This window comes from Oryctolagus cuniculus, chromosome 12, assembly GCF_964237555.1.
Source record: "Oryctolagus cuniculus chromosome 12, mOryCun1.1, whole genome shotgun sequence".
NCBI classification, from domain to species: Eukaryota; Metazoa; Chordata; class Mammalia; order Lagomorpha; family Leporidae; genus Oryctolagus; species Oryctolagus cuniculus.
Genome location: NC_091443.1, coordinates 92,031,390 through 92,055,930, shown reverse-complemented (window position 1 = coordinate 92,055,930; position 24,541 = coordinate 92,031,390). Strand labels below are relative to the sequence as shown.

General features: G+C 55.6%; 1 protein-coding gene across 10 annotated transcripts in view; it reads right to left on the bottom strand.

Annotated features, from left to right (window-relative positions):
- PAQR5 (progestin and adipoQ receptor family member 5) overlaps positions 1-24,541 on the bottom strand; it is a 72,419-nt gene that overhangs the window by 15,043 nt on the left and 32,835 nt on the right. For 4 of the 10 annotated variants that reach the window (XM_002722383.5, XM_051836633.2, XM_008249811.4 and 1 more), the window contains 3 exons: positions 19,279-19,409; positions 5,759-5,886; positions 4,638-4,843 (listed from right to left, as the gene is read on the bottom strand). In XM_002722383.5, the coding sequence (XP_002722429.1) occupies positions 4,638-4,843; positions 5,759-5,886; positions 19,279-19,374 (430 nt within the window). In that variant the 5' untranslated portion in view covers positions 19,375-19,409. Of the gene's footprint in view, positions 1-4,637; positions 4,844-5,758; positions 5,887-6,087; positions 6,283-17,979; positions 18,119-19,278; positions 19,410-23,098; positions 23,120-24,541 lie in introns of those variants that run through there. The other 6 variants (XR_515352.4, XM_008249808.4, XM_070054415.1 and 3 more) reach the window with 5 other exon arrangements.

The window sequence follows — 24,541 nt, the reverse complement described above, 5'->3', positions numbered from 1 at the left end:
CACAGCTAGAATGCGGCAGAGCCCAGGGTGCAGCCCAGGCAGCCTGGTGACAGAGGCCCAGCTTTTAGCCACGTGCTGTCCCCCCAGGAGGACAGGGCCACTGTGCTCAGCTCTCCTCTCGGGGGTGGGCATCTCGCCCGCCGGTGCCCCCAGGGTGCTTCTTGTGGAGACAATGGTGCTGGTAGTAGGGCCGCTGCTGGGGCTGGGAGCCAGGTCCACAGGGGCTGGGTTGCCTTCAGGTTTCTGAGTTTGTGAGCCGTGGGCTCCCAAGCACCTCTTAGACACCTGATTGCCCACCGTCCTTTTCGAAGGGGCCAGGTGAGCTTCACCTGGAGGGAGGGCCTGGATCTGCACCCCCCCCCCCACCGCAGGTCCCTCCTGGGAGAGACGGCCCACAAGGCCTCTCAGCCCAGCCCCTGAGCAACCATGCCTGTGGTCACTCATTACACCAAAGACCTAAAAACCCTAGGAATCCGGGGCCGGCTCTGCCTGCCACACTGGCATCCTATATGGGTGCCAGGTTGTGTCCTAGCTGCTCTACTTCTGATCCAGCTCCTTGCTAATGGCCTGGGAAAGCAGTAGAAGATGGCCCAAGTCCTTAGGGCCCTGCACCTGTGTGGGAGACCTGGAGGAAGCTCCTGGCTCCTGGCTTCAGCCTGGTCCAGCCCTGGTTGTTGCGGCCATTTAGGGAGTGAACCAGCAGGTGGAAGACCCCTCTCTCCCTGTCTGTCTCTGTCTCCTTCTCTCTGTAAATCTTTCAAATAAATATTTTAAAAAGAAATAACTTCAAAGCCCTTGGATTCCTAGCTCAAGGTGGAAACTCTGCCACCTGTGCCACTTCACAGATAGATTAGGGAAGGTGGTCCCACAGGCGTAAGGGCCTCCTGGTTCCATGCTCCCCACCAAGTGGGGAACAGAAAAGCCCTCCTCCCGGCCTGACGCCGTGGACAGCTCCCTATCTGGGCCAGGAAGAACCTCAGGTGACACCAGAGTGGGGGAGCCCTGGGCCCCGCCCCGAACTGCTTAAGGGGAGCCAGGCGTGAGGAGGAGGGGCATCGGGCATGGCGGCTGGCCTGGGGCACTGTCTGCAGGACAGCTGGGATGGGCACAGGTCCTGGAGGGCAGGGCGGCCTTCCCGGAGGCAGTGGCAGATGCAGACACAGCTCTGGTTCCAGGTAAGGAACGTGAGCGTCCGTCCTCTTTCTGGCCACAGGGAGCAGAGGGAGGAGTCCCTGAGCAGGCTGGGGATCAGAGCTGTAGTAGGGAGGGGGCCGAGGCTTGGGCGTCTCTGAGGTTCCCAGGGCAGAGTTTTCACAGCCCTGCAGGGAAGGGAAGAGACGGTTTGGGGGAACGGCATGTGTGAGGGCACGAAGCAGGGAGCCAGGGTCGGAGGAAGAGAGCTCGGTGCAGTGGCTCACCCCACGGGCTTCGGCTGTGACGCTGGCTCTGGTCTTTATGAGTGTGCCAACATCCTCACTGCGCCTCACTTACAGCAGGGGTGTGGTCAGAGCGCCGACCCTGGGGTTGCCGCCCTCTGTTGCCGCCCAGGGCGGGGCACTGCTCTAGGGACTTCCCCTAGAAGATACTTAGCTCATGGCTCAGTGGTTAACACTCCACTTGGAAAGCCCACAGCCCGGATCAGAGCGCCTGGGTTTGAGTCCCAGCTCTGCGTGCAATTTTAGCTTCTGCTAATGTGCACCCCAGGAGGCAGCAGGTGGTGGCCCAAATACTTGAGTGCCTGCCACCTACGTGGGGAGACCAAGATGAGTTCAGGGCTCCTAGATTTGGCCAGGCCCAGCCCTGGCTTCCGTGGGCATTTGGGGAGTGGATCAGCAGAAACAAGTCGGTCTCCGTCTCTCTCCTCCTTGCTGATTCTCTTTCATAGAAATAAAACAATAGAATTTAAAAAATTAGAGCCCTTGAATGAGGAAGCTGTCCTGCTGACTTCACGGGTGAGACGCCCTGGGCTGGGAGAGGCCAAGAAGCAGGCCGGGGTGGGGGGAGCACAGGGCCCGCAGTGCCATGGTACGATGGGTGCAGGTGCTGGTGTCCAAAGCTTACGCCAGGTGCTGACTCCTGTCACCAGTAAGTGTGAGGCAGGCGACCAGGGCCAGGAAGCTGCAGGCTAAGGACTGTGGACTTCACCCCAGGTGACCAGGAGCCCTGGGACGTTGTAAATGGGAGGGGTGGTGTTCGAGGAGATGTTGTAGAAACAGCTGGGTGGGCCCGGGGCCCGGGCCAAGGCGTAGTCAGTAAAGCCACCGCCTGGTTTGAGTCCGGGCTGCTCCACTTCCGATCCAGTTCCATGCTAATGCGCCTGGGAAAGCAGCAGAAGACGGCCCAAGTGCTTGGGCCCCTGCACCCAAGTGGGAGACCCAGAAGAAGCTCCTGGCTCCTGGCTTTAGCCTGGCACTGCCCCTGGCCATTGTGGCCATTTGAGGAGGGTACCAACAGATGGAAGACCTCTCTCTCTCTCTCCTCTCTAACTGACTTTCAAATAAAATAAAAATATTTTATATTAATAAAATTAATATATTATTAGTAATTATAATAAAAATAAAACCTTAAAAAAACCAAGGCGCTGTGGCCATGGGCAGGCGAGTGGCCTGGGACCTGCTCTAAGAGAGCAGGGCGCAGCGGTCAGCAGCACACAGAGGCGAGACGCTCGGCTGAACCTGGTGGCTGATCAGATGTGGGAGGGATGGCGGAGGCACGGACAGGTCACCCAGGGAGCTGGACCGAGAGCACAGGCCCAGGGACCCAGTCAGCTTGCTTACCCAGGAGAGCAGAGGAAGGGGCTGGTGGGGTGGCGGGGGGATGAGAGCCGGGAGGGAGTACAGCCCTGGGGCCAGAGACAGACACAGGCCCCTGTGCCAGCCCCAGAGGGAAGGTGCCTGCCTCGGCCCTGGTGGTCGGGGCAGGGGGAGGAGGTGGGGCTCAGTGCCCTGTATCCAGTTTCAGCAAATGTGGGGTGGGGGGACCACACAGCCAGGCAATGGGGGTGCAGAGGGAGTGAGGCAGTAAGACTGTGTGAGTGCATGTGTGCACATTCGGGAACCACAAAATGTTCATGGACAATGGATTTAAAGGTAAGTATAGGGGCTGGCGCTGTGGTGCACCTGCTCACGCAAGCATCCACGTTCCAGGCCAGGCTGCTCCGCTTCCGATCCAGCTCCCTGCTATGGCCTGGGAAACAGTGGGAGATGGCCAAGTGCTTGGGTCCCTGCACCCACATGGGAGACCCACAAGAAGCTCCCTGCTCCTGGCTTTGGCCTGGCACCACCCTGGCCATTGTGGCCATTTGAGGAATAAACCAGCAGATGGAAGACTTTCTCTCTCTCTGTCTCTCTCTCTCTCTCTGTAACTCTGACTTTCAAATAAAATAAAAATAATGTCCAATGCCTCTTCCCAGCTGTGACAGAGGCAGCCTGGAGGTACAGGGGCCGGCTTCCTGGACTGGTGGGACTCAGGGGGGCTGTTCAGGGCTCCTGCCAGCCAACTGGTAAACCTGTCGTCATGAGACAGTAAATCACAGACTCGCCATCACATGCATCGTGTTAACAGAAGTCCTAAGTACTCAATCTGCTGTACCCGTGGAAGCTCTACGTGTTGCCACGTCTCCCCTCCCACCTCATCATGGAGGGGAGTGCGGGTGGACTGGGCCTCCAGCTTAGCAGGTAAGATGCCCACACCCCACGGCTGCGTGCCAGTTTGTGACCTGGCTCTGGCTCCCAACTCGGCTTCCTTCAGTGCAGACCCTGGGAGGCCACGGTGATGGCTCAACTCACTGGGTCCCCGCCACCCATGTGGGAGACTCAGATTGTATTCTTGGTTTCAGTCTTTTTTTTTTTTTTTCTTTTTTTGAGTAGACAGAGAGAGGGAGAGAGAGAGAGAAGTCCTCCATCTGATGGGTCACTCCCCCAAATGACAACAATGGCCAGAACTGGGCTGATCTGAAGCCAGGAGCCTCTTCCAGGGCTCCCATGTGGGAGCAGGGGCCCAAGGACTTGGGCCATCTTCCACTGCTTTCCCAGGCAGGCCAAAGTAGAGAGCTGGATGGGAAGAGGAGCAGCTGGGACTCAAACCGGCGCCCACAGGGGATGCCAGCTCTGCAGGCAGAGAGTTAGCTCACTATGCCATAGCATAGGCCCCCTCCCGGTTTCAGTCTTGGTCCTGCCCTCCCCGCTGCAGGCATCTGGGGATTGAACCAGCAGATGGGAGTTCTCTCTTTCTGCCTCCCAAATAAATAATAGACATTTTTAATTTTATGAAACAGTGAATTAAAAGAAGTTCATTTCGATGCATAGTTTTTTTCATGACACGCATTTTCCATGAAGTGTTGAAGACCCCCATCCTAATGCATGGATCTCAAAATTTTCTGCGCCACATAAATTGATCTTTTCAATTCCATGTTCCATGAACTATTTGCGGCAGCTTTGAGCTCCCACCACAGGAAGCAGCAGACACTACAGATGGGAGCTGTTGTCCTCAGAGCACCAGCTGCAGACCAGCCTCTTCTAAAAAGGCTCCCCAGGACCCCAGCAAACCCGTCGCCGCCCTAGGGTGCACCCAGCTCGGGGTGGGGAGGCAGGTGGCTGGGTCATGGGGAGAGACGGCAGGGGCAGGGCCGCACATACCCAGGCTGAAGAGGTTGACAGCGCCGTAGTCCAGGAAGTAGCAGATGTGCCGGGCGTTCCTGGACATGGAGCTGAAGGTATGTGCGCAGCTGGACGCGAGGGGGTACACACAGCTGGTGCACATGTACACAAGCATGGGCCACGAGTAGCTGTCATTGGGGATGTCAGTCACGTAGAGCGCAGTTACAAACCTCCACACGAAGAACCTGCAACACACAGCATGGCGCACTCAGCCTCCGCGGCCGCAGCTGCCCGTCCTCGCCCTGTGCTTGGGAGGGCTGAGAGTCTGCGCTGGGTTTGGGGAGACCCTCCCAGGTGTGGGTGCGTGGGGGAGGGAGAGGGAGAGAGGTTGAGTCTGCCGTGGGATGGGCTGTAGGACACGGATTGTGGGAGGATTCGAGGGGGCTCCCCCAGCTCTCCTGCTCTTCCCTGCTCCTAGGCCTGGCTCGATGAGATTCACCTCCGGCTGCTTCTGCCTCGGGGCTGCCCAGGTCTCCCAGAAGCCCTGGTTAGGGTGTCCTGAGCTTGCGCAAGTCAGCCATGCTGTCTGGGCCTCACCAAGCAGGCATGACAGTTGCACACTTGCCAGAGTTGCTGTGAGGATTCGAGCAAAGACACAGAGCCACGGGTGTTTGTGGTCAGCCCGGGACCCGCAGCAGCAGGGGAGCCTTGGTTGGCGGCACTTGTGCGGAGCAGAGAGCGAGGACACACGGATGGGGCTTCAGGCCGGCAGAGGGAGGTCTCGCTGAGAAAGGTGGGGGCTGGAACCAGCCTCACACACCTCACAGCTTTGCTTACTGAGCAGAGAGCAGAGAGGGTCAGGCCCTCAAGCCTTACCAGGAAAGCTCCCGTGCCCTACCTGTCCAGAAGTCAGAAGACAAACCTGGGCCAATGCACCCTCCAGCCCAGTGCAGGGGAGAGAGAGACAGAGCCCAGGCCCAGGCTGGACGAGAGTGGTCTCCATACGCAGGAGCGTGGCGGCCCTGGGGGCTGAGACCGGGCAGGGTGGCAGCAAGGTCTCGCCCAAGGAGGTCATTGTCATTTTACAGTTTACTGCACTGAAACGCTCTGGTCCCCAGAGCTCCTGAGTGAGAGGGGCCGGCCACGGGGCTGGCAGGTACCAGAAGGGCAGCAAGTGAGTCCAGATGTTGAGGGTCTCATTGGTCATCTGGAAAAGGCTGAGGATGCAGGCAGTGGCGGAACTCTGCGGGTGCCGGTAGCCAAAGAGGATGCCTTGCTCATGGAACACCTACGGAGGGAAGCAGAGAGGAGCTGAGGGGGGGCGGCATCTCCAGCCGCCATCGCGCTGCCTCCCGGGCTGGGCACTGTGAGCCGGGGACACCTGGCCAAGTCCTCCACCTGCCGGCCTCCTCCCCTCCCTCCTCTCCCAGGAGCTCCTAAAACCCCAGGCAGGAGTCCGGCCTGTCTTGGTGCTCCCGGAAGCCCTTACTCTTGGTATGAACATTGCCTAAGACTCCGTGTGCGCACCCTCTGGCTGGGGCCCACAGCCCGGTCTTTGGAGGCCTTCGTGGTTGGCTGACATAGATGCTGTCTGTCTGAGCCAACAAGCCCCGGATGGCAGGGGCCGGTGGGAAGATTTCTGTAGAAAGCCTGCCCCAGCTCCCAGCCCCAGCACCCTCAGGGCCGGGATGTTCACAGGGCGCTTCATAAAGGCCTTTTGATGATGAAGCCGATGATGCTGGTGATGCTGGTGCCTGTGCTACCGGGGCGGGGTGGGGGGCTTCCCAGAGAGGCCACCCCCCTTCCCCACCCAGGGAGCCAGCTAGACAAGTCGCACCGCCCTTGGACTGGCCCGGCACAACACGGGCTATCCACCCAGCTGCAAGCACCATACCACATCCACTGAAAATGAGAAGATGAGAGGACAGGAGCGATCTTGGCTCAGGACGCAGTAGGAATGAAGAGACTGGACACTGATCATATTCCCACCGCGATCGTAAGATCCTTGCAAGGCTCAGCACCGCTGACGGGGCAGAGGCTGGGAGTGACGGAGACAGGCTGAGGCCCTAGGCTGCAGGGGACATCATCCCCTCTGTGTGGTTGATCCAGGCAGGGCCGGGGAACTGCCGGCCGGCGGAATCACTTGTTCTGGCTCTGCCAAGGCAACCGCAGGAGGGACTCAATGAACTCAATAAATAAGGCAGCAGGCTCATTTTTAAGTTGACCATTTTTTTCGTGGCCTGCGAATGATGCTATGAATATCCAAATGGCCCTTGGGTGGAAGGGGGAGAAAGTTTCTGACCCCTGACCCCTGGCATTGAGACCAAGGCTTGTCAGTCTCAACCCTGGTGACGTCCTGGACACAGAATCCACAGTTGTCAGGGGCTGGCCCAGCGTGGCTTCGCCTGTTAAACGCCAGCGGCCCATGCTCTGCCTACACTCCCCTGCCAGGACACAGTAAGGACTCCAGCGGCTCCAGGTATGGTCACCACGGCAACATCTCCTCCAGCTTAGAACCAGTGCCCTCGGTCAATGTCGTTAGGACCTTTGAAAGGTGGATTATAAACGAGCCCGTTAACTGAGGCAGATAACAAAGGTGCTGTTAGTAACCCTAAAAATACATCAGCCACACTGGAACGTAAAGCCTGCTGCGGTCTTCCAGGGAAGGCTGGGAGGATGGAAGCAGCCAAGCTCCTCTCCCTGGGCCGCCCGCTTCTTAACTTGACAGCGGCTCTGCATTCAGAAACAGCCGATGTCTGACACACTGCAGCTGCATCTCGAGCTGCGTGCTCGGATGACATGGATGCTTCTGCCTGAGCCAACAAGCCCCCACTGGTCAAAAGGCCAGAGGGACCCCTGAGGGAGGAGCGGATCGTGGGCTCCAAGCTTTGGAGAACTCTCGGTTCCATCCTGGGTTAAGCCGGTCAGCGAGGGGCAAGGGGGATCATGAAGTTGTTTCATGGTCCGAGGAAGAAATGCTATCAGAATCAGGCGTGGGTCTTGGTTAATTATGGCCATTTGTTCCAGAGTTTGAGTCACCATGCCCTCCTGCTGATGTGCCCGGGGTTACAGCCAACAGAGGCCTGTGATACACAGCGCGAATCCTGGCCTGCAGCTTCCCTCCCCACGGGGCCGATAACCAGAAGGCAGACCGGCCAGGGCCACGTGTGGGAGGTTGGCACATGCGTGGCTCGGTCAAAGGCTCCTCTGCAGAGACTATGGCTCCTAGGAACTCCTCACTGGGTCTCTCTCACTCTCTCTCTCTCTCTCTTTTTAAACTTTCAAGTTTCTTACTTTTTAAAAGAATTTTAAAATGAATTAAAGCTTGGGTTGCTTGTTAAATGCAAGAGCTCCAGAAAGGAGCAATTATGAATTATTCACTCTTTCTTCTGCATTAGTGCAGCAGATTAAAGGAGCATTATTCAATGGCCCTTTTTACAGCGTAATAAGGAAGACTGTAGTCAGGATCCTAATGATAGGTGTAAGGGCTGTGGCAATGGGCTCTGGCTGTGCTGGAGACGCTGGGCTCAGCTCTGAAGACGGCACAGAAGAGTGGGAGTTTACAGTCAGGAGCAAGCTGGGGCGGGGAGCGGGGGTGGCAAATTACCAGGAAGAAACACCAGGGGCGAGGGGGACTGGCCAAAGCTACCCGAGAGCGGCAGGCGCTGAAGCTCACTAGGCTAATCCTCCACCTGTGGACCGGCACCCCGGGTTCTAGTCCTGGTTGGGGCGCTGGATTCTGTCCCGGTTGCTCCTCTTCCAGGCCAGCTCTCTGCTGTGGCCCAGGAGTGCAGGGAGGATGGCCCAGGTCCTTGGGCCCTGCACCCCATGGGAGACCAGGAGAAGCACCTGGCTCCTGGCTTCGGATCGTGCAGTATACCCGCTGCAGCGGCCATTTGGGGGGGTGAACCAATGGCAGGAAGACCTTTCTCTCTCTCTCTCTCTCTCTCTCTCTCTCTCTCACTGTTTAACTCTGCCTGTTTAAAAAAAAACAAACAAACAAAACTACCCGAGAGGATTCTGGGTGAAGGCAGGCAGGGGCGACCAGACTTCCCCAGGGGTCGGTGGAGGCCGAGGAACCTGACCCGTGTCCAAGGTGAGTAGGAATGAAGTGGGGGGGGGCTCTTCCTAAACTGACTCAGCAGGGTTCTTGCTTTTGCAAGGAATCTCAGACGCCCCTAGAAGGTTCTGGAACCAACTAACAACACATGGCCAAGCAAAGACTCTCACCACTGTATGATGCCAAAGATCTTGTGACCAGGGCCTGGCCAACGAGGCCGAAAGCACCGCGTGCCAGGGGTGGGTGGTCCCCAGGCAGGAGGCGGGGGACCAGGCTGCGGAGCTCAGAGACTGGGGCAGCCAGGGTGGGCGGTGCCTGGACAGTAGCCAGAGAGAGGCACGGCTTGAATCTGCCCAAGATGAGTCACGGGGTGATCTCCCCTCTCTGGATGTTTGCGTTCTCATTGGCAAAGAGAGAGATGGGGCGGGGGGAGACTGACACAGCCAAGAACCAGAGAGGGAGCAGAGGGGCTGGGAACTCCATAAATTGGGTATCTTGGCCAGATCTATGGGGAGGATATTTTGCCCCCAATCCAGGGCTGGGCATAGATTTTACAAACCTGCCTCCATCTGACCTGCTAGCCTCCCCCCGCCACAGATGGGAAATCCCACACTAAACATGCAATAGGAGCAGGGTTTAAAGCAGCCCCTCTAGAACAACTGGTGACAGACAAAGAACAGGAGTGTGTCTGAGGACCAGCGACGTGCCACTTAGAAGGGGACTGATGGCCACGGCCCTCGCCAGCATGAGCCTCTGCCTATTGCATCCAAATGCCGGTGCACGTGCTCACTCCAGCTCTGAGTCCCTCTGCACACGGACAGGAGAAGGGGTCTCCCCATCTTCCCACTCTCCCTTCACTCATCCCCACGGGGTAGATTTTCATAGAACGCATGGAAACGACCTACTCAAGAAAACAATTCTGCATTCCAAATCCAGTGTGTGACCCCAAAGGCAAATGACAATCATTGCCTTAACATCCGGGGGGCTCGGCCTCATTCCCAAGCCCCTCATGGTAGCAGGCGCCTGCACATTTGCACAGCGGAACCAATCTGTGAGACTCCACCTTGCATCCCCAGTTGCAAGCTGGGCAATTTGGAGGAAAATGAAATCAAATTGCGTGCAGCCTGTTATTTAGAAGCGAGAAACCCCAGGCACTGAGAGCGAGGGGCTCGGCCATGAGTTTTCCCTTCGAATGCTGCCGCAAAGTCAGCGGCTAGAAGGCTCCCTGGCATTGCTAAGACCCCGTGCACCTGTTGCCTGCTGCCTGCTGCCTGCAATTCCGCTACGGCGGTTTTAAACCTTTGGCTTTTCTCGCTATTAAGCCACAAGTCGCCTGGGGGAGAAAATGGAGTGGATTTTGGTTGTTGGAAAACAGGAGTGGCGGAGCAGAGTGGGGAGATGGGCAGGCCAGGCACGCACTCTGCATTTCCCACCCACAGCTCTCAGTATCCTTGCAACCACCTGGGGAGGAAGAGCCCTTTGGTTTTCAGAAGACGAATTTTCTGCAATTTGTCCAAGTTCCCAGAAAGAGTGGAAGCAATGCCTAAACATAAATGCAAACCCCCACTTCCATTTCTCCCCGGCCTCTTGCCTGCCAGCATTCACTGCTGCCGCTCTGATGACACAGCAAGGGCTCTGATGAAACAGCAGACGCTCCCGCCCTACCCCGGGTGTGGTTCCGGGCTCTCGCGGGCTCCTCCGAGTGGCATTTTCGTCCTCTTGTTTCCAATGCTGTTGTGGACTGAATCACATCTCCCCACCCCAAAGTCCTAATCCCCAGCACCTCAGAAGTCACTTGTATTTGGAGTGCAGGTCCTCCGAGAGGTGCCTAAGTTAGAACGAGGCTGTTGGGATGGGCCCCTAATCCAAAATGCTGCGCCCCTCATGAGAAGAAGAGAAGTGGACACAAAGGAGGACCACAGGGCGCACAGAGGGCCGAAGGCATGAAGAGGCAGTGAGCCAAACAGAAAGGACACAAATCCTGCCAACACCTTGACCTTGGATGCCCAGCATGGAGAACCAGGAAGAAATGTTTCTGTGGTTCAACCACGCAGTCCATGGGATTTTGCATGGCAGCCTAGAAAATGTGTGCATGTGGTGAGCTTGCCTGCCCATCCCTAAGCCAGTGCCTCTCCAATTCTTCTGCAGGTGTCTGCAGATCACGGGGAGACTTCACTGCAGTCGGAGCCGGGCTGAGAGTCTGCAGTGCTAACAAGCTCCCAGGCCTGCTGCTGCTGCTGCAGGTGCCTCTGCTTCCAAGCCCTGCCCCAGCGCTGTGCTGTCCTCTCCCTGCCCAGAATCCAGTTAATTGCAAAAGACAAAGTCCCCACCAGGCAAGATAAACACAAATATGGGTGTGCAAAGAGCAATGAGGGGGATCAGAGGTGAGTGGGGAATCTGGGGAGGTGCGGGGAGAGGACGAGGGGGCCAGGAGGGCAGGCCACCCATGCATGTCAGTTGCCACCTGTCGGGCACTGGCCTGGACAGCAACCCAGCAGCAGGAAGGGTACAAAGGGAGCCAGACTTCCCTTACACACATCACACATGCAGTTACTAGAGCTGGGCTGAAACAATTACAGGCAAATGCCGGTTTAGAACATGGCTGTGGGCCGGCGCCGTGGCTCAATAGGGTAATCCTCCGCCTTGCAGCACCGGCACACCGGGTTCTAGTCCCGGTTGGGGTGCCAGATTCTGTCCCGGTTGCCCCTCTTCCAGGCCAGCTCTCTGCTGTGGCCAGGGAGTGCAGTGGAGGATGGCCCAAGTGCTTGGTCCCTGCACCCCATGGGAGACCAGGATAAGTACCTGGCTCCTGCCATCGGATCAGCGCAGTGAGCCGGCTGCAGCGGCCATTGGAGGGTGAACCAACGGCAAAGGAAGACCTTTCTCTCTGTCTCTCTCTCTCACTGTCCACTCTGCCTGTCAAAAAAAAAAAAAATTTATTTGAGAGGTAGAGTTACAGACCGAGAGGGACAGAGAGAGAGAGGTCTTTCTGAGCCAATCTGAAGTCAAGAGCCAGGAGCTTCTTCTGGATCTCCCACACACATACAGGGGCCCAAAGACTTGGGCCATCTTTCACTGCTTTCCCAGGCTATAGCAGAGAGCTGGATTGGAAGAGGAGCAGCTGGGACTAGAGCCAGCACCCAGATGTAGACCCTGGGAACAAGAGGTGCTGGCTCCAGGGCCCAGGTTCCTGCCCCCATGGGAGACCTGCATCGTGTTCCAGTTCGCAGCTCCTCGCATCAGCACCAACCGTTGCAGGTATCTGGGGAGTGAGCCAGCAGATAAAGGTTCCTTCTCCCTGTGTCTGTGTGTCTGTCCCTCTCTCTGTGTCTACCTCTCAAATAATTATACAAATCAATTTTTTTAAAAAAGTTGTTTATAAAAACAGCAATAACATACGTTGATCTCTATGAAACTAAAATGTTAAGTTTTGTATACAGTCCCTTTGCACTGCTTTAACTTGTTATGTAAAATTTCTGATTCATTTCTGATTCCAAATATGGCTCTAAGAATATCTGTTGGTGGTTCCACTTGTTTCACCTCAGCAGAACTGAACAGAAACTCAGCAGAACTTTCTCCTCATTGAATTAATATTAAAAATAACCTAAGACCTACACTGCAATGACACAGGAATAGTAATCTAATTAGGCATCACACAATTATATCACACAAATTATGTGATAATGTTGATTCCAACACAACTCATAATTTTGCTGAAATGGCAAGAAAAATAGATTTTATGGAAAAACATAACTTTTGAATTATGTTTTTCTTTATTAATCTTTCAAGTGTCATGAAATCTATCAGTATAACATCCAGATGTATACAATAATGATTAACTTTAGTTGGCTTTGATATTTTGCTGACCCTAAAACTCAGAACTTTGTAGTTTTCTGGCCATATGAACAGAAGTATTTGATACACGGTTTGCTAGCTTTGTCACCTAGCCAGGTAGGGTAACCTCTCAGTATGTAGATGCAGGGTCCGTGGCCTGCACCTGTTCTCCTGGGTCGGACCCAGTGTGCTGCAGCTGACCTGGCTCCATGCGATCACGGTGAGAGCATCGCAAGGCAGGGGTGCCAATGCACTTTACAGATGGAAACTGAACCTCAGTGGGATAGAGACCCAGGATGCAAACCCCCGTCTGCGGTCCAAGATATCTTAAGTGGCAAAATTAAAGTGGCTCCACACAGGAGAAGCTCGGGTAGAGAAGAAAAGCAAAGCCAAGCCCTTTCTGAAGGGTCTTTGCTTTTTTTTTTTTTTTAATATTTATTTTCACTCCATTTGAAAGAGAGAGACAGAGATCTTCCATTTACTGGTTCACTCCCCCAAACACTTGCCACAGCCAGGGCTGAGCTAGGCTGAAACCAGGAGCCCAGGACTTAACGCAGGTCTCCCACATGGGTGGCAGGGACCCAAGCACCTGCACCATCCTCCGCCATCCTCTGCCGCTGGCTGGGAAGTGGAGCCTCCGAGACACGGCTGCCACGCAGCTCTGTGCACGGAGCCTTCCCGTCGCCAGGATCACCATGGTCTTCCTGCCTTGGGAACTGAGCACCTGTCAGTGCTGGCGTGGCCTCGCCCACACCACACTCCCCTCCCTGGGGCTGCGCACGCAGGGACAGCGACGGGAGCTCCCGCAAGGTGCTGCTCCTGAGACGCTCCGCGCCGACTCCTGCTCAGCGATCTTGGCTCACAGCCTGCTTCGGGGAAGCCACTCCAGGACACCTGCTCTGCCCTCCTGTGGCCACCGCACAGGCCACGTGTTCCAGGAGGCTCCTCCGCCTGCCGGGTCTCCCAGCTCCCCACTGATCACTGAGCCACAGAACGTGAAGTGAAATAAGGAGTCACTGGGCCACCTGCAGCGATTTTGTTTAAGATCTTTTTTTCCTTTCTTTTTAAAACTTTATTTGAAAGGCAGAGAGACACAGACAGAAACAGATGAGATGTCTCTGCTGCTTTACTCCCCAAAAGCTTGCATCAGCAGGGGCTGGGCCAGGTGGAAGCCAGGCAGGAACTGCACCCAGGTCACCCATGTGGGTGTCAGGGATCCAAGTATTTGGGTCATCACCCACTGCCTCCCAGGATAGGCAATTAGCAGGAAGCCGAAAACAGAAGGCAGCTGGACCTTGAGTCCAGGCTCTGAGATGGGACGCAGGCCTCACACGTGACTTCCAGGGGGCATCCCAACCACAGCACCAATCCTCCACCAGGGTAATTTTTCAACCTAGCATAGCCTAAGCCTTCCTGCCTGACCCTGCTAGTGGTGTTAAAATAACCTGAGTAACATATAAACTAGCAGACAGGGCCGGCACTGTGGCATCCCATATGGGCACCTGTATGAGTCCCGGTTGCTTTACTTCCGATCTAACTCTCTGCTGTGTCCTGGGAAAGCAGTGGAAGATGGCCCAAGTCCTTGGGCCCCTGCACCCTCGTGGGAGACCCAGAAGAAGCTCCCACCGTTGCTGCTAACTGGGGAGCGAACCAGCAGATGGAACACCTCTCTCTCTCTCTCTCTCTCTCTCTCTCTCTCTCTCTCTCTGTAACTCTGACTTTCAAATAAATAAATAAATCTTTAAAAAAAAAAGTCAAAGGAAAAAACTAAACCAAACAAAAGACCACAAAAGCAAGAATGCTGGAGTTACTCTATCAGGTGAATTCTAAGACAAAACAGCACTGGATACAAAGACAATCACTACAAAATAATAAGACGTGTACTTCACCAGGAAGGTATAATAATTATAAACTCGGATGTGGCGCTCAAATGCATACAGCAGAAATGAACTTATCTAGAAGGCTCAGTTCAGAAACGGGCGGCCACAGCAGGAGATTCTGACACAGCTCCACTGCAGTGCCCTAGTCTGCTTGGTGCTGCTACAACAGAATACCCAAGGCTGCGAACCAGCAAAGAAAAGAGGCCTGTGTGCTTCACAAAGCTGGGGGTCGGAGGGGCCGCACAGCTGGGGTACCAGCATCCTGGCAAGGCCCCGTGCATTATGGATGGCTGCGTCACATGTGGGCGGAAGGCAGAGGAGGCCGAGTGTGCAGGGCGGCGTGTGTGCGTGCGTGTGTGTGTGTGTGTGTGTGTGTGTCTTACTTACAACTCACGCTCCTGAGACAGGAGTCCCCGGGACCCACCTGCCTTCCCCCAGGCTCCTCCTGTGCGGGCTCCACCACCTCTGCTCAGCCACACTGGGGGCCGCACAGGAGCCTCTGGAGGACAAACCCAAACTACGTCCAAACCGTAGCACGCGGCCAGCTCGAGCGGAACGCACTTGGGAAGAACACGGGGCTGGCTTCTGTGTTATCTCACGGGCGCGGAGGGACGCTGCCCGCAGCAACTGGAAACTCTGCTCTATTGCAGACACACTTGGAAGGTTTAGGAACACTGACTGTGCGGTGGGCCATGAAGTTAGGCTGACCACATTTCAAAGACTGGACTGATAGAGAGGGCAATCTCAGACCACAGTCAATTCGGTTAAATCCATAACACAGGATTCTTGGAGCCACCGAGTTCCTGTGTGATCCAGCGGTGCCACTCCTGGGCGTTTACCCAACAGAACTGAAAACACGTCCTCCCCAAACCTTGTAAAGCAATGTTCATGGCACCAACAACTAACTGTCTATCAACAGATGGGTGGATAAACAAAGTGTGGACTATCCATTTAATGAAATATTGTTCAGCCACGACAGCAGGTGCAGCGCTGCTATATTCTATAGCAAATCCATTCAGAGAGACAGAGCAGTTATCAAGGCTCGATGTGAGGAGAGTGGGAAATGGAGTTATGAAAATATTCCAAAATTGACTGCATGATGGTTTTGTCCAACATACCCTGTGTGTGTCGACAGACTAAAATCCACTGACTTGTACACTTTTTTAAAACATGCTATTTATTTCTTTGTTTTCTTTGAAAAGCAGAGAGACAGACAGAGATCTTCCATCTGCTGGTTCACTCCCTAAATGCCTACAGTAGCCAGGGCTGGGCCAGGCTGAAGCCAGGAGCCCAGAACTCTATCAGGGCCTCCCACAGGGGTGGCAGGGATCCAAGTACCTGAGCTGCCTCCTGGAGTGCACATTAGGAGGAAGCCGTATTGGAAGCGGAGCAGCTTGGATGCAAGCCAAGTGCTCCAATATGGGGTGCAGCCATTCCAAGCAGTGACTTAAGTTTCTGTGCCAAAAGCCCAACCCAAACGATACACTTTCTAAGGGTGAATCTTATGCTATGCGAATGCAATGGTTTAAACAATGTTTGGCTTCCAAACTTGTGTGGACATTTAAGCCCCAAAGTCATACGTTGGTGGTGCTGAGAGGGAGGAGGCTTGACCCAATTGTGATGTCTAGGAGTGGGCCTGGTGAGAGGCGTGTCCTTGGAAGAGGGTTGGTTCTAAAAGCCGAGTTGTGCCCAGCCACCCTCTCTGCTTCCGTGGGATCACTCCTCTGCACACACTCTGCCACTGTCACCCTTCCCTGCCCAGATGCTAAACCAATGAGGCCTGCCTGATCTCGGCCAGTGAGCCTCCGACACCGTGAGCCAAGAGAAACGCCCTTCCCTCCGAAGGAGCTGGTCCCGCGCGTGGACAGTGAGAGATCTGACCAGAGCACAGAGCTGAATCTCAGCAGAACTGCTACAGAAAACCTTCCCCTGCAGAAAACTCAGCTGGTGCCAAGCTGCTCCCAGCACCAGGGGCTCCCTGTGCATAGGCCGAAAGGAGTCGGGCAACACGCCCAGATGCTTCTATATGTAAATCCTATCACCAGAAAGGCAAGAATTGCAACCGCGGACAATACTACGTATTAATTACATTAGAATATTAGTTAACTTTTTCTCATAGAATAAATAGGCAGCCATCTCCAAGTCACTTGTGGTTGGCATAACCTGAATCCCAAATCCAGCAAGGACAACACACGAAGGAAACATCCTAGGTCGCGTCTAGGAAGGAAGTAACACGGGCCAACGCACCAAACAGATTGAAGGATCCTGAGTAAATCAGTAGCTGATTCCAGCAAGACATTAAAAAGGTACGCCATCACTAAGCCGTACTTAGAACAAGAACAAAATGCTGGTTTCGTGTTAGTAAATCAATCAACAGAATTCACCACCTTGTCATCATCTCAAAAACACATGCATAGGAATACAAGTGTTCTTTAGAATTTTTATAATTAAAAGGGAACCATCCTAGCAAACTACAAATTAAACAAGAACGGCCTTTGCCTGATCGACAGCGCAGACAGTGCCTCCCGTGGCGCAGTGCTGGAAGCGTTCCTTTCGATTAGAATCAAGGCCTGCACTCCTGATTCCCATCGGACAGGCGTTTCAACAAGCTCCGGGTTGATTCTGCTGTCCGGCTCCACCCACCCGCTTGGGAGACATCCTGGGTGCTGATGGCTCCTAGCTCCTGGGTGCCCAGCCCACTGACCCGACACCACCCCAGCCACTCTTCTGGTTGAGCTCGCTCTCTCTTTTTCACAGTCCATGGTCGTATTTCATTTTCCTTGGCTCCTCCCAGCAGCCCGGTGCCAGTGACAGCACTTCCATTTACAGATGAGCTACTGAGTACCCGGGAGAGCTGCCGTGCACGGCTGGGCCATGGCCACTCCTCTCTGCACCCATCACCTGGGGAATCCTCCTGCGTCAGGCATCTGGGGCCATGGGATATGTTTCTCTGTAGCCTCTGGGTCAAGGTTGCAGTGAATAAAAGAATCTCAATTTCGCACAAAATGTCCTTGTTTCCCGGCAAAGTGTCATGCCATGTTGCCTAGGAACTGGCTGCTTCCGTATCTCTGTTCTGTCTCTAAGTTGGGTTTGTGTAGGAATCAGCACTTAGCTACTTATTCCATTCTTTCAGGTCTGGATTCAAATCTCTAACAAGCCTCTAATGTACCCAGGTCTGTTTTTGTAAGATATTTTATTCATTTAAGAGAGACAGACAGACAAAGCTCCCAGGCCAAAGCTGGGAGCCTGGAACTCGACCCAGGTCTCCCATGTGGATGGTAGGAACCCACCTACTTGGGCCATCCCCTGGTTCTGCATTAACAGGAAGCTGGACTTGGGAGCAGAGTCGGGACTCGAACCCAGACTCTCATGGGTTACGACTCCTAGCATTCTAGGTCAGACACACAGGCTGGTCTTTAGGCACCAGGGGGATTAAACAGCAGGAGGCGTAAATCCGAAGGCCCGGGAGAGCAGAGGCAGGTTCTCAGCAGTGCCGTGGGAACCGGGCTCCGGCTCGGCCTGCCCGTTAACCTGCCACATCGCTCCTCCGGCCCTGTCAGCTCTGCACCAGCGACAGTCCACCCCGACACCGTCTTCCGGGGCGCACCTCGCTTCACCGGCTTTCAGGGTCACCTCCTCTTCCATCCTGACGCCAAGTCCGCTGGAGAATCACTTTTCTGGGGCAGGTCCCAAGTGCTTGGCCATCAGCCGAGTAGGAAAGGCCGCTCCTGCACTCTGACATCCCCCAGCCGAAACATCTCATCAGGACATAGCGCTCACTCCTCTTGAATGGAAATGGAAGAGAATTCGACTTGGGGACCGGGCTGCAAAGGATGGACGCGCTCCTTGTAAGGGGAGGTGAGCCGAGCCAGTTCACCACAGATCGGACCACAGGGCTGTCACCGAGCCTTATTAGAGCAGACTGCCAAGGAGCCCCGTGGACAAGCTGCCTCCCGAAAGTTCAGAGGGGCCGGCATTGTAGCACAGCGGGTTAAGCTCTGCGACTCCAGCATCCCCTATCACAGCACCAGCTCAAGCCCCGGCTGCTCTGCTTTTGATCCAGCTCCCTGCTAATGGGCTTAGGAAGGTAGCAGGTGATGCCCAAGTGCTTAGGCCCCTGCTACCCATGTGGGAGACCCAGATGGAGCTCCTGGCTCCTGGCTTCAGCCTGGCCCTGCCCTGGCCACTTGGGATGAATGAGCAGATGGAAGATTGATTTGTTTCCCTCTCTCTCTCTCTTTCTCACTTTGCTTTTCAAATAAATCAGTCTTTTGGAACTGTTCATTAAAATGGAATTAAAAGATAAGTTTCTTGTTGTGCCAACAAAGTTTGAAATCCATGTGTAGTTTTTATTCATAACATACATTTCCACTAACTTTCTGAAGACCTCTTGTATGTTGGGCTGGGTGCTTGTGAGTTCTCAGGCCCAGGAGTCCACTGAAGGAGGGTGCTAAGGCCCAGTCAGCAACACCACCACTACCCCACCCCAGGCCCAGCCTGGGCCTCCTGCAGATGAGTTCCCCACCCTTCCCCCGCTTGCTTTCAAGCACCCATAGGTGGGTCCTAGAAGCACGGCTGCTCCCCCGCCAGCTGCCACCACCTTCCTCCATCTCTAGCTCGAATCCGTAGCCTCCACTGGTACTTTGCTTCTGGATAAAATACAGACATCTCAGGAAGGGTTCCAACTTTAAAACCTCGGGGCTCACTTCAGGTTCCAGGTGTGGTGCAGGGAAGGCAGCAGGAGGCTCTAATTCCTGCCCCCCCCCCGCAAAGGATCCCGGGAGGGGACGCTTGAAGTGAAGGAGGGGCCAGTGCAGAAGAGGCTGGCTGAGCACAAGCCGTGCCCCGCTGCAGAGCCCGGCCGTGTCGCACTGGAACTCGGCCCTAGGAGGAGCAGAGCACGTACCTGGGGCACCTGGTCTATGCGGAACAGCCTGGGCAGCTTCAGGCTCAGCATCGTGAGGCCGCCGGGCAGGGCCGCGGGTGGCCGGGCCTGGCTCATAGTCCCAGCATGGCTTGGGGTGCGAGGCTGCTTCCCTGAAAGAGGACAGCATGGAGAAATGCAGTCAGCCTCCGCCCACTGCCACGGGGCCAGGACCCCGAGCGACCACCTGTCGGACACAGCTGCTTTACAAACAGCATCCGAAGCGGAAGCATCCGACAGGGAGCAGCATGGGCAGCGGGCAAGCCTGGGACCCCTGCCTCCCGCATCAGCCAGCTCAAGTCCTGGCTGCTCTGCTTCCCATCCGGCTCCCTGCCGATGCGAGAAGGCGGCAAAGGGTGGCCTGCGTGCTTAGGTCCCTGCCGCCCACATGCAAGACCCGGATGGAGTTCCAGGCTCCTGGCTTCAGGCTGGCCCAGCCCTGCCTGTTGTGGCCATTTGGGGAACGGGCCAGCACACAGAAGATTCTCATTCTCTCCCCCCCTCCGCTTCAAATAAGTAAATAAATAAATCTCAGAGTTATCTGATGATGATGGCTGGGTTGCCCACCCCAAGAGTGCTGGAGGGAGGGAACAGAATCCCAACAGGGATGAGTGCGGTGTCTGTGGCTCGGCAGGGCCATCTGTGAAACCTAATCTCCAGCGTGGTGGTGGGGGAGGTGGGGCCTCGGGTGAGGTCATGAAGGCTCTACCCTCACAGAAGGGATCGGAGCCTTGGGATGGAGTCCCAGGACCATGTGGACCACTGGTGCCGAGTGATGACGCCTGGCGCCATGTCTGAGGAACGGCTTTTCCCCAGTCCGCTGGCACTCTGATCTGGGAGGCCCCAGGCTCTGGAATTGTGTGCACTGGACTTCTGCGCTTGTGTGCGTTACCCAGGCTAACGTATGTTGTTACAGCAGCCCTCAGGGACAGAGGCCATGCACCTAAAACTGCAGGGCTGGAAGAGTCCCTAGAGGCCCAGCCCCTTCTCCAGAGGATTGGAGGGGAGGAGCGAGTTCCCCAAGGCTGTACAGCGGGGAGAGTTGGGGCTACTCACTGTCCAGGCCCTCCCACCCCCGACCCCGCACCCCCTGTCCCGTGGGCTGCCCCTGGGCACATAGAATGCAAGAGGACCAGGAGCTGTCTCCAGGTCTTGGCAGGTAAAGTGGCTCTTCCAGAAGCTTGCTGGAGCTCAGTTGCCCTGGAACACACAAAAGCCAGCAAATGAACCCAGGCGCTTGTTGGAGACAGAGCGGCACAAAGTAACAAGGCTGTTTTGCTGTAGGGCTGAGAGAGTTTAACAGTGGTGAGTCATGGGAGCTGAAGAAAAACCCAAAGCCCTCAGGACGCCCAAGACACCGAAATACAAGTTGGTTGAGCAAAAGAATGGTCTAGAAAAGAAGGAATTTATCACAGTCCAGGTCTCTTCTGTGGGCCAAAGTGTACCACGCCTCGTCCTCACAGTCCCAGCCCCCACCCCATCAGCCACAGGGGTTCTCTCCCTGCCTCTGGGCGCCCAGGGACCTCGGCCACACCCTTGCTCTGCAGCCCAGCTGATTCCAGAGCCCCGGGCTGGCCCCACTGGGGAGGAGCCTCCCTGGGCTGGAAGGAAACAGGGTGAGTGCCCGGCTGATCCGCCGCCTCCAGCAAATCACCATTTACTGAATCACTGCTGCTCAGCCTTTGAACTCGCAGGGTTCCTGTCCCTGTGGTTTGTTTACTTTTGCTTCCTAGGATGTTTATTTAGGTTCTGCAGGTTATTAAAGGGATGACGTTTCATTGTCACAAACGAGCTTCTTTCTTCACAAAACTCCAATATAAGCACGATCCACAGCAGTGGGAAGATGGAAATTTCCAGGGCATGTGGGACACGTGCATACAAAGGGGCAGTCGTTCTCCTTAAAGACCAAGAGGATTCTGACCACACTGCAACGTGGGTGAACCTTGGAGCCCGTCACAACAGAACATACATTGTACAAGTCCACTTAGACGAGGGTTCTAGAACAAAGACACGGTGACTAGGACAGTGGCAGCCGTGTTGGACGGGTGTAGACTGGGATGATGGGGAGAGCTCTGCAGGGAGGTGGCAGGATGCCTGCACAGCAGTGTGAACTCTGTGCCACTGCACTGCGCGGCTGGAAATGGCCCAAATGGGAAGTGTACGTGAGGAGTGTTCTGCGACAATAAAATAATCCTGCCGTATTGCAGGAGCGGAATAATTTTAAAACATCATATACATTTTACCAAACTCAAGAAAATAGAAGGTAGACATGGTAAACACAGCACTGAATGCCATGGTCCCGCCACATCTCTGCGGCTAGGTGGCCCCCTACGAGGGAAGAAGAGGGGACTGGGTGGAGCTATCAGGGGCAGATCCGGTCACACAGATGTTGCCCTCCCAAGCTGCTTAATCCAGTCTGGGATTAATGGGTGACCTTGGGAGCAGGTCTTTCTGTCTCGTGCATTCCCCCTTGCAGCGCGATGCCCTGTACCGCCCCAGGACTCTGCAGTGTCCCCACCTGCAAGAAGGCCCTTACCAGATGGCACCTTGACCTTGGCCCTCCCAGCCTCCAGAACCAGGAACCAAATCAAGCTTCAGTCGGTGTACACTGCCCATTCGGTGCTATTCGGTCGTGGCAACAGAAACTGGACCAGGACATTAATGGCCCATCCTTGGCTTTCTCCGTCTAAATCACCAAGACTTCCACACTCCCAGGGGCACCGCTGACCCACCAAGGGCACTGCTGACCCACCTACTTGCCAGGCGAGACGCAAAGACCCAGGAGCAGGGGAAACTCGAGCACGCCAGAGAAACCTCACACAATCAGGGACCTGGGGCTGGGTCTCCACACACCTGCTCCCCTTAGTCCCCTGATTCTCCCTGGGTTTGACTCAACGTCACGGGAAAGGAAATGAAAGACTCCTCCCTCTCGTGGCACACCCGTGGCTAGGACGGCCGGACAAGCCAGGCCAAAAGGAGGGCACTGGGCACAGTCCAGGACTCACCCATTTCTTCACTTAGTCACTGGCGATCGTGTGTGAATTGTGGCAGAATCCGGTGCCCCAACCAGGACTAGAAGGTGTGCCGGCGCCGCAAGGTAGAGGATTAGCTAGTGAGCTGCTGCGCCGGCCCCATCTGCTTCCTGTACCATGAAGGAATAAGACAACTTTTTTTTTTTTTTTTTTTTTTGACAGGCAGAGTGGACAGTGAGAGAGAGAGAGAGGGTGCCGTTGGTTCACCCTCCAATGGCCGCCGCTGCAGCCGGCGCACCGCGCTGATCCGATGGCAGGAGCCAGGAGCCAGGTGCTTTTCCTGGTCTCCCATGGGGTGCAGGGCCCAAGCACCTGGGCCATCCTCCACTGCACTCCCTGGCCACAGCAGAGAGCTGGCCTGGAAGAGGGGCAACCGGGACAGAATCCGGCGCCCCGACCGGGACTAGAACCCGGTGTGCCGGCGCCGCAAGGTGGAGGATTGGCCTATTGAGCCACGGCGCCGGACTGAGGAATAAGACAACTTTTGTGTCTGCTGACTTTAAATTCTCAGCTCGTCTTGAAGCAGCTGCGGCACACACCGGGTAGTCAGCTACCCTTCTGGCCCTGCCTTTCCTTGTCCCACAATTCACACACGATCACAAAAGTTGTCTTATTCCTTCATGGTACAGGAAGCAGACGGATGAGGAAGACAGAGAGAGAGGAGAGAGAGAGAGAGAGAGAGAGAGAGAGAGGTGAGAGATGCACACCTGCATCATCAGGGATTCCCAGAGATACAGAAGCCATAGGAGGGGACCCAGCGGTGCAGGTACCTGAGAGAGAACTTGGGAGGGGTTGGCTCGGGTCACGGAAGCCGCAGCCTGGAGATGTGGGAAGCTGGTGTGGAGGCTCTGGCTGTGTGCGAAGGCCTCAGAACCACGGGAGCCAGTTGTGTCACTGGCAGCACGAGGCTGAAGGGCTGAGAAGCTGGGGGAGCCATGGGCAGAGGGGAGAGCCTGGGCTGCGCCGTCCACGGGCGGGAGGAGGGTGTCCCGCTCTGGAAGGCAGAGGGGACGGGAGCTCGCCTCGCCTCGCCTCACCTCGCCTCACCTCGCCGCTCCCGGGCCCCGGGCGGCCCACACTTGGGGCGGATCTTCCCCGTTCTTGTCCACTGACGCCCACACCAGTCTCCTCTGGAAACACCTCACAGACACACCCAGAGCTAGCACCCGACTGGTTCTCTAGGTGTTCCTGAAGTCAGCCAGTAACACCTGAAATAAACCTCCACAGCACCCAGCTAGCCAACCCCAGACATCGGAGGAGGAGGAGAGGGGAGACTCCCCCCACCGCACTGCACCTGTGTACCACCTGGCTCAGCTCACTCACCCTCACCACGGCCACCCCAGTGAGTCTGGCACAACAGGGAGGGGCCTAGGGTAGACTCAAACCCTACAAAGACTGCTTCGCCATTTCCTGTACAACCCTCGGCAAGTTCCTTGCCACCCATACCTCGGTTTCCCCAACTGTAAACCGAAATAACCAGCATTTTCTTTTATTTCTTTGAGGGTAGAGTTACAAACAGTGAGAGGGAGAGACAGAGAGAAAGGTCTTCCATCCGCTGGTTCACTCCCCAAATGGCTGCAATGCTGGAGCTGCGCTGATCCGAAGCCAGGAGCCAGGTGCTTCTTCCTGGTCTCCCATGGGAGTGCAGGGGCCCAAGCACTTGGGCCATCTTCCACTGTCAGCATATTCTTCATAGGAACATTATGAACGAATAGGAGAAAAGTCTACAGCCACAAGGTTAGGGTGGCTAACCTTGCAGTTAATATTCATTCTCAGAAAGGAAAATTGATTTTGCGTTTTATAGACAGGAACGCTGAAGCACGGAGAAGCTGGCACTTGCCCAAGGTCAGTCTGTGGCTGGCTTCAAGGTCTGTGGGGGCCGTTGGGGGTGGAGGCCACAACGCTCCCTGGAGCTCCTGTCTTCAGGACTGGGGATGTCCAGAGTGCTGCCCCTGGGGCCCTGGGCTGTGTCCCACTTCCGTGAGTGCACAGTGCGAGTTCAGCAGCCATGAGCTGCAAGAGGATCCTCACTGGACCAGCGTCTGCTGCAGCCTTGATTTTGACCTTGGACTCCAGCCTCCAGATGTGTGGGGAGTGCATTGCCACTGTGCATAAATAAGCCCCCTCCTCCTGGGGGGGCTGTGGCATTTTGTTGCAGGAGCCCCCGAGTGGGCTGAGGCACCCAGAGTCTTTGTTTTAGGGAGTGAGGGTTG